Here is a 13,251-nt window from a genome sequence, read left to right as displayed (position 1 = left end):
TACTGTGGAGGAAAAAAACCCCAAACCCTCAAACACAACTTCTGGGTGATTCTAATGCACCAAAGTACCACAATTCCACAGAAAAATCTTTTGGTTTGTGCTGGAAAAATTGAAGTTTCTGGTGCTGGGTGTTTGCATTGAGAACTACTGTGACTCTATAAAAACTTATTATTTTTTTCTCTTACAGAATTACTGGAATAAAAATATTGCATGAGACTCCCTCCCCCCCCCCCCTTCATGTCGAAAGACCAGAATGTTTAGTTATCTAAATTTCATGGAAAAGTCTGGGACCAGAAAGCATCCTCAGTGTGTAAAACACAGAAGGCTCAACATCTACGCTCTTAAATTCTCTAACTATTTTGTCCTCTCTGAATTGTTGGATCTCAAAAGCTAAGACCTCAAAGCTATTCAACCGTAAAAAGAGATTCCAACTTCCAACTAAGAAAGTTTCTCAAATTCCTTTTCCTTGCACACTACCTGCACAGATTTTTCTGTAACTTGGGCATAAGATAAAGCCCACAACTTTGTTTCACAGCTTGCTATCGTAACTTTTTCCCTCCCACGTCATCAGATAAACACCAACATCTGGTGTCCACCAAATGCCTGGCAGGCTTAGTCAAGTGTTTGCCAAAGGTCCCCCATCCCTTCTTTTGGGTGAATGTAAACTGAGGCATTCTTCACATTGAATTTGCATTTTACTCACAAAAAGCGTAAAATTATGAGCACCACATACCACAAGCACAAAGAACATCTGACAATTATGTTTGGTTTTGAAAAAAATTTAATAAAATCTGCAATAAACCAATGATGAAGAAAATCGTTGTGGGAGCACAGGCAAGCTCCAGCTCTTCACGCTCCCACTGTACAGCAACGCATAAACTAAAACCCCCTAAGGGGTTTGAGTAGGAGACTTTCCTTTTGGCCCAACCATTTAACCGTTGCCCCAGGAGGGTTTCTCGCACCCTTCCCCGCTGCCAGGGTCAGCATTAAGGCACGGCGGCGGGAGACGTTACAGAGGAGGCGGGAGACCCGACGTCCAGCGGTCACGGCTTTGGGCGATGCGGCGGCTCAGGCAACTGTGGCAGGATAAGCCAGCCTGGCCGGAGTCTGTGCCTCCTGAGGCCCGTTCATTGAATCACAGAATCATAGAATCATTGAGGTTGGAAAAGACCTCTAAGATCATCGAGTTCAACCGTCAACCCAACACCACCATGCCCACTAAACCATATCCCTAAGTGCCTCATCTACTCGTCTTTTAAATACCTCCAGGGATGGGGACTCAACCACTTCCCTGGGCAGCCTGTTCCAATGTTTAATCACTCTTTCAGTAAAGACATTTTTCCTCACATCCAATCTAAACCTCCCCTGGCGCAACTTGAGGCCATTTCCTCTCGTCCTATCGCTAGTTACTTGGGAGAAGAGACCGACACCCACCTCACTACAACCTCCTTTCAGGTAGTTGTAGAGAGCAATGAGGTCTCCTCTCAGCCTCCTTTTCTCCAGGCTAAACAGTCCCAGTTCCCTCAACTGCTCCTCATAAGACTTGTTCTCCAGACCCCTCACCAGCCTCGTTGCCCTTCTCTGGACACGCTCCAGCACCTCAATGTCCTTCTTGTAGTGAGGGGCCCAAAACTGAACACAGTATTCGAGGTGCGGCCTCACCAGTGCTGAGTACAGGGGCACGATCACTTCCTTACTCCTGCTGGCCACACTATTTCTGATGCAGGCCAGGATGCCATTGGCCTTCTTGACCGCCTGGGCACACTGCCGGCTCATGTTCAGCCGGCTGTCGACCAACATCCCCAGGTCCTTTTCCTCTGGGCAGCTTTCCAGCCACTCTTCCCCAAGCCTGTAGCGCTGCATGGGGTTGTTGTGATCCAAGTGCAGGACCCGGCACTTGGCCTTGTTGAACCTCATACAATTGGTCTGGGCCCATCGATCCAGCCTGTCAAGGTCCCTCTGCAGGGAGGCAGCGGCAGGGCGGGCGGCGGGAGCGGCCTTAGCTCCCCTGAGGAAGCCCCATCCACGGCGTCAGGCTCCCGCTTGCTGGAGGCCGGCGCAGGCGGGCGGTTCCCGCCGCCCCTCCCTCCCCTCCCTCCCCTCCCTCCCCTCCCCAGGCCGCAAGCACCGCCCGCTCCTGGCGGGCCCCGCTCAACGCCCCCGACCCGGATCGTGCACCCGCTCGACGCCCCCGACCCGGATCGTGCAGCGCGGAGCGGGAACCACGGGCCCGCCGGCCCGCCTTCGACCCCGCCACCGTCCCGGGGCCGAGGCTCCCCTGCGCCCCCCCCCCCCCCCAACCCGCACGTACGGCGGCCGAAGAGACTCACCTTCATCGCGCCCACCGCTCGCCGCGCGGCGCGCCCCCCCCCCCGCGCATGCGCCGCCCCGCCTCCCCGGCCGATCAGCGAGCCGGACCCCACCCGCCCACGGCGTCGCCGTCACCCCGGAGACGGAGAAGGCGGAGGAAAGCCCGAGCCGTCACCGCTGGAGGGCGGGGCCCCGGCCGCACCCAATGGGGAGGCGCGCCCGAGGCGCCAGGCGGCACCCGGCCCCTCCCTCCGCCGGCGGAGGGGCGAGGCCGGGCCTGCCCGCGGGGGGACCCGCGTACCGCCATGGCCGGCGGGGAAGGCGAGTGGCGCTGTATGAAAGAGAGTTTTCCTAAAGCCAGAAGCCCAACAAGGGGAGCAGCAGAAATAGCATTGCTTAATGAGAGCTGTTAAGTCGCGGATACAGGTAGACAAAACGGACTGCCAGAGAAAAAAGGCGCTAACCCAACAACGCTGCATTTACGTTTAGCTGTATTCAGTCGCAAGCAGTGCAGGTTTCATCGCCAAGTTTCACTGCTTAGTGATTTGTTTTAAAACAATAAATAGTTCACTGAGGGCATTAACACATTTAAAATTACAAATGTACAAAGACTTTGGGTATCAGACGCTGCAAACTTTTGAAAAGCATTCAATGAGCTCACATCTTCCCATTTTCCATTACAAACACACAGTTGAAAACAATGAACAAGGCACAGAAAAGCAAATACAAAAAGACTTTGAGAACATTCAGACCGTTCAAAGCAATTCTGTGTAACAGCAAGAAAGGCAAATTATAAAGTATCTGAAAAAATTAGATAACTGTTAAATAAGGTAACTAATTCGACAGAATGCTGCGAGGCACACACAACTCTCCTGTAAGATGCTGAACATGCTTCAATAGTGGCAGTTAAGCATCTTGCAGGATTGGGCCCTTTACATTGTGAAGTAACCTTACTGGAAAGATAGACAATTGTTTCATTTAATCTTATAAAATTATACTTTTCAAATTAGTGCAAAGCCTCATGTAAAAAGGTAATTAGTCTAGATGTAATGGAATGCTTCAAAAATTCCAAAGTGCAAATATTAAACTTAAATTGGTTAACCTTTAATCGCACTTTAGAATTCTTCCAATAACTCACGCTTATAGATTTTTCCTTAAAAATAGCAAAGTAAATATAAGAAGCAAAGTAGAGAAAAAGGTATGGTGTTCTGCACCTCACATAAAAACTCTGAAAATCCAAAAAGGACACTGGATGTCAAAAATCTCCAGCAGAAATTATTAAATAGCAGATTTCTGTTAGCATAATAAGACAATATTTAAAATAAGGCTTTGGTTAAATAAAAAAGTTTGCTAAACTAGGAATGATGGTAAAAGTGCAAAAGATTCACCACATACACACCTTCATTTCCAAGGCAGGCATTACACCTGCCATTTACCATGATTTGCATTGGTTTGTCAGCCTGCTTTGTAGTAGCTCCGATAGCCAACCGTGTTTATTATAGGCAAATTAAATATATGGGGTCCAATCCTACAACTTGTTTCACCCGAAGATAGACTCAATTATATCAGTGGCAGTATATCCATTTATAGCATCATCCCTCCGCATGTTCGGGGGATCAAGGCCCTGGATCTGTAACATTTGATTATTATAGTGAGTTCACTAATGAGTTTACTCGTTTCTTAGCACTTCCTAAACCGAAGTCCTCTGCTGGCAACTGGCTGGTTGCAGCTGATTTTTGTACAAATAGAATCCTTGTAACATATGGGTAACAAAGATGATTTTTTAAAAAGTGCTTAATATTGGTCTGTAAGAACAACATGTACATGTTAGCTTGAGACCAAACACTTCGCCGTGGTAGATTCCTGCACCTTGCGTTTATCGGTGCACTGGTAGTTTGCTTGAGGAAGTAAGAAATCGTCTGAGTCTACGGAGCAGAATGTCACCCTCAGAGAAAATAATTCACAGTTTTACAGTCACAACACATGCTCCAGCTCTTCCTAAGCACAATGGTGCAACCTGTAAGCAAAAAATAAAAACCAAAAACCTCCGTGAAATAAATGCAGTCAGCTTTAAGTATTTTTTTTCCCCCCTAAAACTGACAGTGTTTAGTTAGTGCTTGTAACAATTGTGCAGCTGCAGCAGAGTGGCATTATCACCCACACTCTGGTAACAGGACTTAAAAAAAATAGCAAATTGGTCCAAACCTTGGATAAAAACCCACAGAAAAGGTGAAGATATTTTACATGATAGAGTGAAGCACTTTGAAAGCAATAGCAAACCCCGAGAATATGAAACAATTCTTACTGATAGTTGAAATTACTTGGCATTACAGGAAAAAAATCCTTTGTTATGGTACAAACTGGACACCTGAGCTAGACAGTGACAACTGAGTAATTAATGGTTGGCAATACAATGCATTTTTCTCTCAAACAGAAAATGCCAAACATGACAGGGGCAACCTCTCCTTTTTACTTGAATATTTGATAAAATCCTGTTAAGAGTTCCTGAAATCAGAATAATTTCCCAGTCTCTATTCTTTTTTTGTAAACAGAAGTTACTTCTGGCAAGACCCTTTTCTGCTGAGATTCTGTTGGACTTGAAAAGAGGAAGGTAGTTTCTAACACTCACCTTAGCTTCCCCTTTTAAACTTCATAGTATTGGAGTGAGTGTGAATAGCACACTAAGTGCTACAGAGATTATCCTGAAGACTAAAAAGGATGTTTATGCCAACTTCCCTAGTTCTTTTTTTCCCAGGAACAACAGACTTCTCCTGAGCTGTCCGTGGCTCTGACAAACTTCAGCTGAGAAAATTCCACTACCCTCTTTTGAGTTGTGTGTGGATAAAGTGGTGGCAGACTGCTGACGTAACGAGAGAACGTAACGAGAGAAGGAAGGATACACAGACACTTCCAAATCCCTCTACGAAGGGTTCAAAACTGTCCTATATACTGGGATCACGGGATTCAGTGAGATATAGAGGGTCAAGGCTAAGGATACAAAAGGTACATACAGATGGTCACCACCTAGACATCATGCGAGATTCATTTAGGTGCAATGGTGAGCACTGTTTCTCTCCTCTGGTACGCTTTTTTTTTTTTAGCAGGACAAATAATGCCATGGGTTATCATTACCAGTACTGCCACTGAAGGCCCCAAGCTCTGATGAGCCTCCTAGATGACTTATGTTTTAAGATCTTGCAGCAGTATGAAGTGGGGGGAAATGAACAGCTCAGTTTTCTGTGTTACAAAGATTCTGACTGAGAGCACTTCAGTTCTCTTTTTGAATTAGCAATTTGGGGCTATTACTGGGATAGCATATTCAAGAGATCAGAATTCACCTGCCTAAATACTGGTGTCTAACGCTACTCTAGATGACCTTGGACATTCATCCTGGCCTGCAACTGGACTCCAGAAGGGCCTTGGTCTCCCACGATTCTGTGCTGTATCTGCCAGCCTTCTGTGGATGTAGACGCTTTAGGGTCTCTCAAATGGCAGCAGAGACCAAGGGACAGCCTGCCCAGGATGTCCTTGTGTGTGCTCTTCCCACAGAGAGGCACATTCCTGGAGCTATTAAAAAAGTAAAAGTAGCCAAGCTTTGAATTGACAGTAATGGTTTCTGGTCATGAATTGAAGAGGGTTTTTTTGGGTTTTTTTGAGCTGGGTGAAGAGAAATGGGAAAAAGCTTCCTGAAAGTTGCACACGCTGTACATAGCATTCAGATCAGGAAAGGATTATTTATTAAAAGATGACCAAAACCCTGAAGAAATTGATAAACTTGCTGAGAGACACATTAGAGCTAAAACTAATCTACATTTATCATTTATCTTCAGAATAGGAAATCATGTAAACAGAACCCTTTATGATGGTTTGGGGAACATGTCAATACATTTTATTAACAGTAGCTGAAATTGTCAAAGAAAATAGCTATACTCCTGGCAAAGAAGGGTGGGCAGTTTATTAGAAGTTAACAACTGTCTGTTCAAGATAAATCATCTTGAGATGGTAGACAAAGAAAAAAAAAAAAGAGAGACTTACAACAGACTAGTAAGAAAGTGCTTCTTAGAGAAGGAGTATTTGAATCCTCCTTGTAAAAAGAGGCACGCTTGAAATAAGATAAATAGTAGTGTATGGTCTGATCAGAAACTATACCTGTGTCCATTCATTTGTCTGGGGATCATAAGACTCCACTGTGTTAAGGTATGTTTGACCATCATATCCTCCAACAGCATATAATTTGTCACCAAGAAGACATACTCCCACTGCATCTCTGCTAATGCTCATAGAGGCCACAGCAGTCCACATATCTGTTTTTGGATCATACCTAAAAGATAATTTGTGTTATGCTCTAAAACTGTTGCCAAAATTCAATAGAAAAAATGTACTGGAACAGATGCTCTCAAGGTAGTAGAAAGCAGGTATTATTAGGACAGCACAGATTTGGGTGTTAATTTCAAAGGACTTTTCCCCCCCCAAACACTCTCTTTAAAAATATTTCTTTAGTCATCTGGTAACGTAGTCAGTACTAGCTACATATCTACTTTGTGCTGCTTTCTATATAGTAATACATACATATACATACACAGCTGCTCTTACTACATTTCTGATTGTATGTCTAAATGTACCACTCCAGAAACAGTTCTGCTTACTGTAGTAAAGCAAGTGCTTGCTCTAAGTGGTAACTTCTACATGTCAAAGCACAGGCTGTTAAAGTTGAGTGTGGTAGTAAAGAGTTACTTGCCATGAAAGATAACCATTTAAAAAACCAAACAAACCAAAAAACAGTTTGAGAAAATTCTGGGGGAAATGCAGAACCCTTAAGACAATTTACAACACTTCTTTAATCATAGCTCTGTATCATCAGAAGCGTCAGCACAGTAAAAGACAGATGGTTTAATGAAAAACATTAAATGTGATTCTAGAATAGTATCAACATTCTTTACAAGTCAAACTGAGAACTACATAGGAGAGTTCATGCTATTCTTACGTCAAGGAACATATTTTAACCTGACTGGAAGAGAAAATGTTAAGATTACAGATGCTTACAGCAGAACTGATATAATCACAGAGCTCTGAAGGGCTCTAAAGAACTATACAAAGAAAATATTTAGTTGGCTAAGAGACCATCCTAAGATCACACTTGCTAAAAGCAAGTTTGGAAGATACTAGTCTTAATTTGTTTGCATGAAGAGCATAGATATAATGAGCTCTAACAATTTTATCTGCAGTTCTCTAGTCAAAGTGCTACAGAAATGCATGCAAGCATAATCATAACATGAAAATACTGCCTGAAGCACATGCTGCAAATAGAAGTATAATGTACTGAAAGAGGACAATTAGTGAGCTACATATAGAATTTACTTTTCAATTTAAGTTATTTTATAATTAATTTATAAGCCAATGTATTTATCTGGGAAAAGCTACTTTTATTGCAAAATATAGTCGTAAACAAATGCTCAGAAGCTTAGTGTGGTTTTATGAAACTGGTAATTTTTTTTAAAGGAAATATTTCCATGAAGTTGATGGTCCTCAATTTCATCTCACTTAAAGAGCGAGGACAAAATGCATTACAAAATGATTCCTATTTATTAAAGTCGTGTTCTGTAACTTTGTTTCAGAGAATATTGATGCAGAAAAATACATGGATCTATTGCTTTCTCTTGGGCTTCTAATTATCTGTATTCCTCTAAAAATTTGGTATTTGCTAAGGTGCAACTTCCATACACTAAGTGGTATAGGCCACACTATGTATTTTGGGGTCTATTAGGACACTGAAAAGTTTGAAAACTACAGCTCTGTTTTGTGGTGTGCTTTGTTGTTGTTGTTGTTTTGGGTTTTGTGTGTTTCTCTTTTTTTTCTTTTTTTTTGGTAGAGGGCAAATCACATCTCCCAGCATAAAGAAATTTAGTAAAAGATGAAGAATCACTGTAAGTGTTGGGAGGTAACAGCAAAGAAGATAAGTTTTACAATTTGTGTGTGTGTGTGTAGAACTAAAGCACTTTTCAGAAATACTTGAAATGCCAGCAAAGACTTAATGTAGTGTGTTATGAAGTATTTACTGTAATTTTTAATTATTTTATGGATCACACATGCTTCTGCAATTTGTAATACAATCATTCACTAATAACTTTACATAAAGACATACCAACTTTGGAATGATTGAATTACATGCCAGTTTCCCAGTGTCATCAGGGAATACAAGAAAGAATAGGATATTTAAGGATCCACAGACCCTGACTGTTAACTCCTTTAAAAGTTATAATATGAACTGATACAGACTTCTCGTGTGAAAGAAGTTCTGCTCCATTTTAAAAAGCATTCAATTCCAAGTTGTTCTCAGTAATCAATCATAATTCATTCAATGAGATTGTTAGAAAAAAAAATTTCTAAATGAAGCGCATTAGGCAGAATTCACTTTAAACAATCTGCCTTGGCAACATTTGAATCATATTATGACTACACAGTATGTTTTTACATGTAAGTTTCCTCTGCTCATGCTGAAAATAACACAGCTATTTTATTTGGTTTCTACTTACAGCTCTTTCCATATATCACTCTATAGACTAGCACTATTAGAATTACTAGCAGGATATGCCTTCATCAGGATATTACCTTTCAACGCAGTCTGACAGCCTGGATGTTAAGTTTGATGCTGGGGCATCGTGACCACCTATTGCATACAAGAACCCATTCCAGGTGGTTACACCTACACCACCTCTTCTTTTTGACATCTGAGCACAGAGGGTCCATTTGTTTGTATGAGGATCAAAACATTCTACTGACTTAAGACAAGAACTTCCATCTCGACCACCAACTGCATAAAGCCTACAAAATAAAAAAAAAAGTAAATAAATATTGTCTGAACAAGACAAAGTTTCCAGTGATGTGTGAAGGACTTTCAAGTTTATTAAAAAGGGAAGTTTAGAAGGAGACTGTCAACTTTCAATAGAATGTTCTGTTGCAAAAACTCAGATAAGATTTTGCTCCAATCTTTTCCCATTGTCATGATCAACGCATAATAATAATTTACAGAAAATTGATATCTATAACACAGCATTTGTGTGTTATGCATACAGCTAACATTTTCAAAATTACTTATGTGACTTGACAGACAAAGGCCCATTTCTAGCAGGGTCAGAGGGACAAATTTAGTAGTGGATCTGTGCGTGCAACAACTCTGCCCTGCCTCATCTTAGGCATCTAAGTATTTTTCTGGACCTGAGCTTTAGTTTATGAATGACAGCGCTACGTTAAGTTCCTCACACCCACTAGCTGGCCTAGTTTGCTCAGTTCTAACAAAAAGGTTTCTAGCATTTGGTATTAACAAAGAATTTCAACTTTTTGGAAAGGCTAGAAGGAAAAGATTGATTTTAGGAGCACTCCATTACTGATGAATCTTTAAAACTAATCAAATAATCAAACTTGATAAAGAGTTTATGCACAGAGTTTATGAGTAATCTATGCTTAGAAGCAGAAATGCACAGTACTATTATTTGGAAAGGCAGGAACTCAGAAGCCATTCTAAAAAGGAAGCAACGCATCAGAAGTGAAGTCCCATTTGAGAGATCACCTAAAATCTCATTAATGAAATCCTTTCATAGCCTAAGCCACATTATAGTATGGTTAAATAATCAAACAAACATTAGATACTGTATATGATGATAGTGTGACCAATTTACAACAGTTACTCTGAAGCACTCTTCAAGATACCCTCAGTTTGGGCCACACCATTGTTTGGTTTTTTAAATATACTGACCAAACTTAAATACAAACATCTTGTAAATATGGTTGACCTAGTAGTTCTCAGTAATAATTTTAATACCCTTCTAAAAAATACATTTCCATGGAAGTTCCCATGTTTAATTACACAACTTGTTTAAGGTAAGGAATGTACTGAAGGGTGTTAAAAAAATCCCGTTGCAGTTCCAAAAAGTTCATGACTAAAAATCAATCCTTTATGCAACATAGCATTTAAATGAAGCTCCCCACCTTACCTCCCCCCAAAACATGGCAGAGTTTTGATCACTTATGCAGTGATTTCACATTTCAGACATGGAGAAAGATATATTAATTTCTCAATATGAAGGTTTTGAGCAAATAATCTGAAATATATCAAGTTACAGATAGGTATTACTAGAAAGTGCAGAAGTTACTGCTCCCCCAGCTGAAATGCTGCATGCACTTTCAAGCTTTTTAGCTATAGGCATCTAGTGTTGCTGCCTACATTAAGTCTAGGGAATGTTCGATAGTAATAGAGAAATGCGAGGCTCTAATTCTGGTGCTTTCCACCACACCTGGGACTCTCTGCTGAATACATAGGAAGCTTCAGAACTAACTCAGGCATCTGAGACTGCAGTTCCAAGGCAGCTCAAGGCACTCTGCTTGCTGGTTGTTCAAGTTCTTCCCTCCTTCCTGCACCCAGTGAGCATTTCCACTCATTCCTGGACTTGTTCCAGATCTCACGGGACCCTTTGTAGGTCCATTTCAGCTGTACTAATTTAGCAGGAGACTAACCTTCCAAAAAAAAAAAAAAGCGTGAAAAGGTTTTTGCTACCTTATGATACTCAAACAGCTCAAGGAAGATGCGTCAGATAATACATAAGCAGGAAGTGAAAATTTTTGGTCAAGAGAGTGTAAATATTCTGCCACAACCACAATACTACTCAGCAAATCAGGTTAGCTTTGTCTACTACGGTGTTCCTGTAGCCACTCTGGCAAAATATGGTTTGGATAAGCCCACTCAAGGCTGGTGGAAAACTGGAAGGACTACTGGACTCAAAGGGCTGTGATCAGCAGTATGAAGTCCAGCTGGCAGCTGGTTACTGGTGGTGTTCCTCCCAGGCTGATACTGTGGCTGATGCTGCTCAATGTCTTCATTAATTATCTAAAAGATGTAATGGAAATCAGCCTTAGCAAGTTTACTAATAATATCAAATTAAGGGGAGTTGCCGATCTGCTGGAAGGCTTCATTACTATTCAGAGAGACCTAGACAGGCAAGAAAAGTGGGCTGACTGGAGTCTCATGAAGTTCAGCAAAGGCAAATGCAAAGCCCTGTACCTGGAATGGCATATTCCCATGCAATAGTACAGGCTGGGAGCTGCCAGGAGAGGAGGCAGCTTAGCAAAAAAAGACTTGGAAGTCCTAGCGGACAAGTCAGCAGTATGCCCTTGAAGTAATGACAGCTGATCCCCTTTATTCAGTACATACAAGACTGGTTCTGGATACTGTGTCCAGCTTTGGGCTCTCAGTACAAGAAAGATCTTCCCATACTGGAGGAAGTCCAGCCGATGATCACTAAGATGATGAAAAGCTAGAACACATAACACATCAGGAGAGGCTGAGAACTGCCTTTGTGCGGTCTTAAGAATTCTTGAGACAGCTAAGGAGGCATCTTACAGCTGTCTTCAACCACCTAATGGGAGGTTATATAGAAGACAGATCATTCTCAGAGGTATGCAGTGAAAGGAGGAAGAACAAGAAACAAGTTCAAACATGGGAAATTTCAATTGGATATTAGAAGAAAAACGTTCAGTACAATGGTGGTCAAATATCAGAACAGGTTACCCAGAGAGGCTGTTGAATCTCCATCCTTGGAGATACTCGAAACTCATATATGACCTGAGCTACCTCAGTTAACTTTGAAACTAGATCCAACTTTAAGGTTGGCCCTGCTTTGAGTTGGTGTTGGATCAGATTACTCCAGAGATCCTTTCCAATCCACATTATTCTAAGATTCTGTGATTCCAACTGATCTTTATTTTTGTAACAGCTTGATTCAAGTATCACTTGTATTTTGGGATGCTATAGAACAATTACACTTAGTCCAAAGGAAAACAATGAAAATCACTCAAAGTCTAGGAATCACGGCCTACAAATAAAGACTGAAGGAGCTAGAGTTATTCAGTCCTGATGACAGAATACTGAGGGGACATGTGTCTTTAAATACAAAAGGCTGTTGCAAATAGGAAAGAAAAGATGCATTTTCCATGTTCACTTTGGATAGTACAAACAATAATAATATAAATCAGCAAAAGGTATTTAAGACTTGACATGAGGAGAACTTCACAGGTATATTAATAGTTAAGTAGATTGCTTACGGAAATTACGAAAACTTTACCACTGGAGGTTAAGAACAAGATCACTCTGGCTATAAGTGTTTTAGATATAATTGATTCAGCTTTGGGGTAGCAGAATGGATTAGGGAACTCCTTAGGTCACTTCCAGCCATCTCCTGTGACTGCAACATAAAATGACCTAGTTGTCTGAATATGCTTTGTATTAGGAATTAGGCATATTTTCACTGAAAAACAGCTGTAGAAATTTCAGATACCACTCCAGATTAGATTCATCATGCCAGAGCTTACTGTTCTGAGTTAATGCAATATAACATGAGTACTCCCCCACAACTTCACAGTAATTTTGGAAGTTAATTGTTGATTCAAACTATCACAGTAAGAGGAAATCACTGGAGTCTCAGTGAAAGAACAACCATTTGCTCCCTCCTGTATTAAGGAGATGGTAACTACTTATTAGCCCATAAAGATGGTGTCTCATAAGCAATACTGAGGGGCACTGTGATGCTGTGGGGAAGCTTGCTTGACCCAATACAGTATCTTTTCTGTGAATGAAGAAACTTGGTTCTTAATGCTATCAACAGGTATCTATCAAGAGAAATTATTAATAGTCATTTAGGATGGTCCTGTAATTACATTAAAATAATGAGATAGAAAACAGAAGTTGCCTTCACATACTTTCCATTTAATATTGCTACACCAACAGTGCTCCTTGGGGTTGACATACTAGCTACAAAGTTCCACTGACGAGCCTGTGGATCCCATCTTTCTACTGTATTCAGGTAGCTCCAGCCATCATGTCCTCCTACAGCATACATGGGACCTTCCAATACAGCTACTCCTAAAAAAACAGATATGAAAAACAATCGC

At 41.4% G+C, this 13,251-nt stretch overlaps 2 protein-coding genes across 8 annotated transcripts in view; both read right to left on the bottom strand.

The window, feature by feature from the left end:
- WDR19 (WD repeat domain 19) overlaps positions 1-2,355 on the bottom strand; it is a 50,980-nt gene extending 48,625 nt beyond the window's left edge. Inside the window, exon 1 of the mRNA XM_076336106.1 lies at positions 2,331-2,355. Within this exon, the coding sequence (XP_076192221.1) occupies positions 2,331-2,336 (6 nt within the window). The 5' untranslated portion in view covers positions 2,337-2,355. The remainder of the gene's footprint in view (positions 1-2,330) is intronic.
- Positions 2,356-2,784: 429 nt separating this feature from the next.
- The window catches only part of KLHL5 (kelch like family member 5), a 65,017-nt gene continuing 54,550 nt past the window's right edge, over positions 2,785-13,251 (bottom strand). For all 7 annotated transcript variants that reach the window (XM_076336105.1, XM_076336101.1, XM_076336103.1 and 4 more), the window contains 4 exons: positions 13,060-13,222; positions 8,920-9,132; positions 6,460-6,631; positions 2,785-4,327 (listed from right to left, as the gene is read on the bottom strand). In XM_076336105.1, the coding sequence (XP_076192220.1) occupies positions 4,271-4,327; positions 6,460-6,631; positions 8,920-9,132; positions 13,060-13,222 (605 nt within the window). In that variant the 3' untranslated portion in view covers positions 2,785-4,270. The remainder of the gene's footprint in view (positions 4,328-6,459; positions 6,632-8,919; positions 9,133-13,059; positions 13,223-13,251) is intronic.

This window comes from Aptenodytes patagonicus, chromosome 4 (assembly GCF_965638725.1).
Source record: "Aptenodytes patagonicus chromosome 4, bAptPat1.pri.cur, whole genome shotgun sequence".
Lineage (NCBI taxonomy): Eukaryota > Metazoa > Chordata > Aves > Sphenisciformes > Spheniscidae > Aptenodytes > Aptenodytes patagonicus.
The sequence above is the reverse complement of the archived record's forward strand: the minus strand, read 5'-3'. Positions and strand labels throughout refer to the sequence as shown.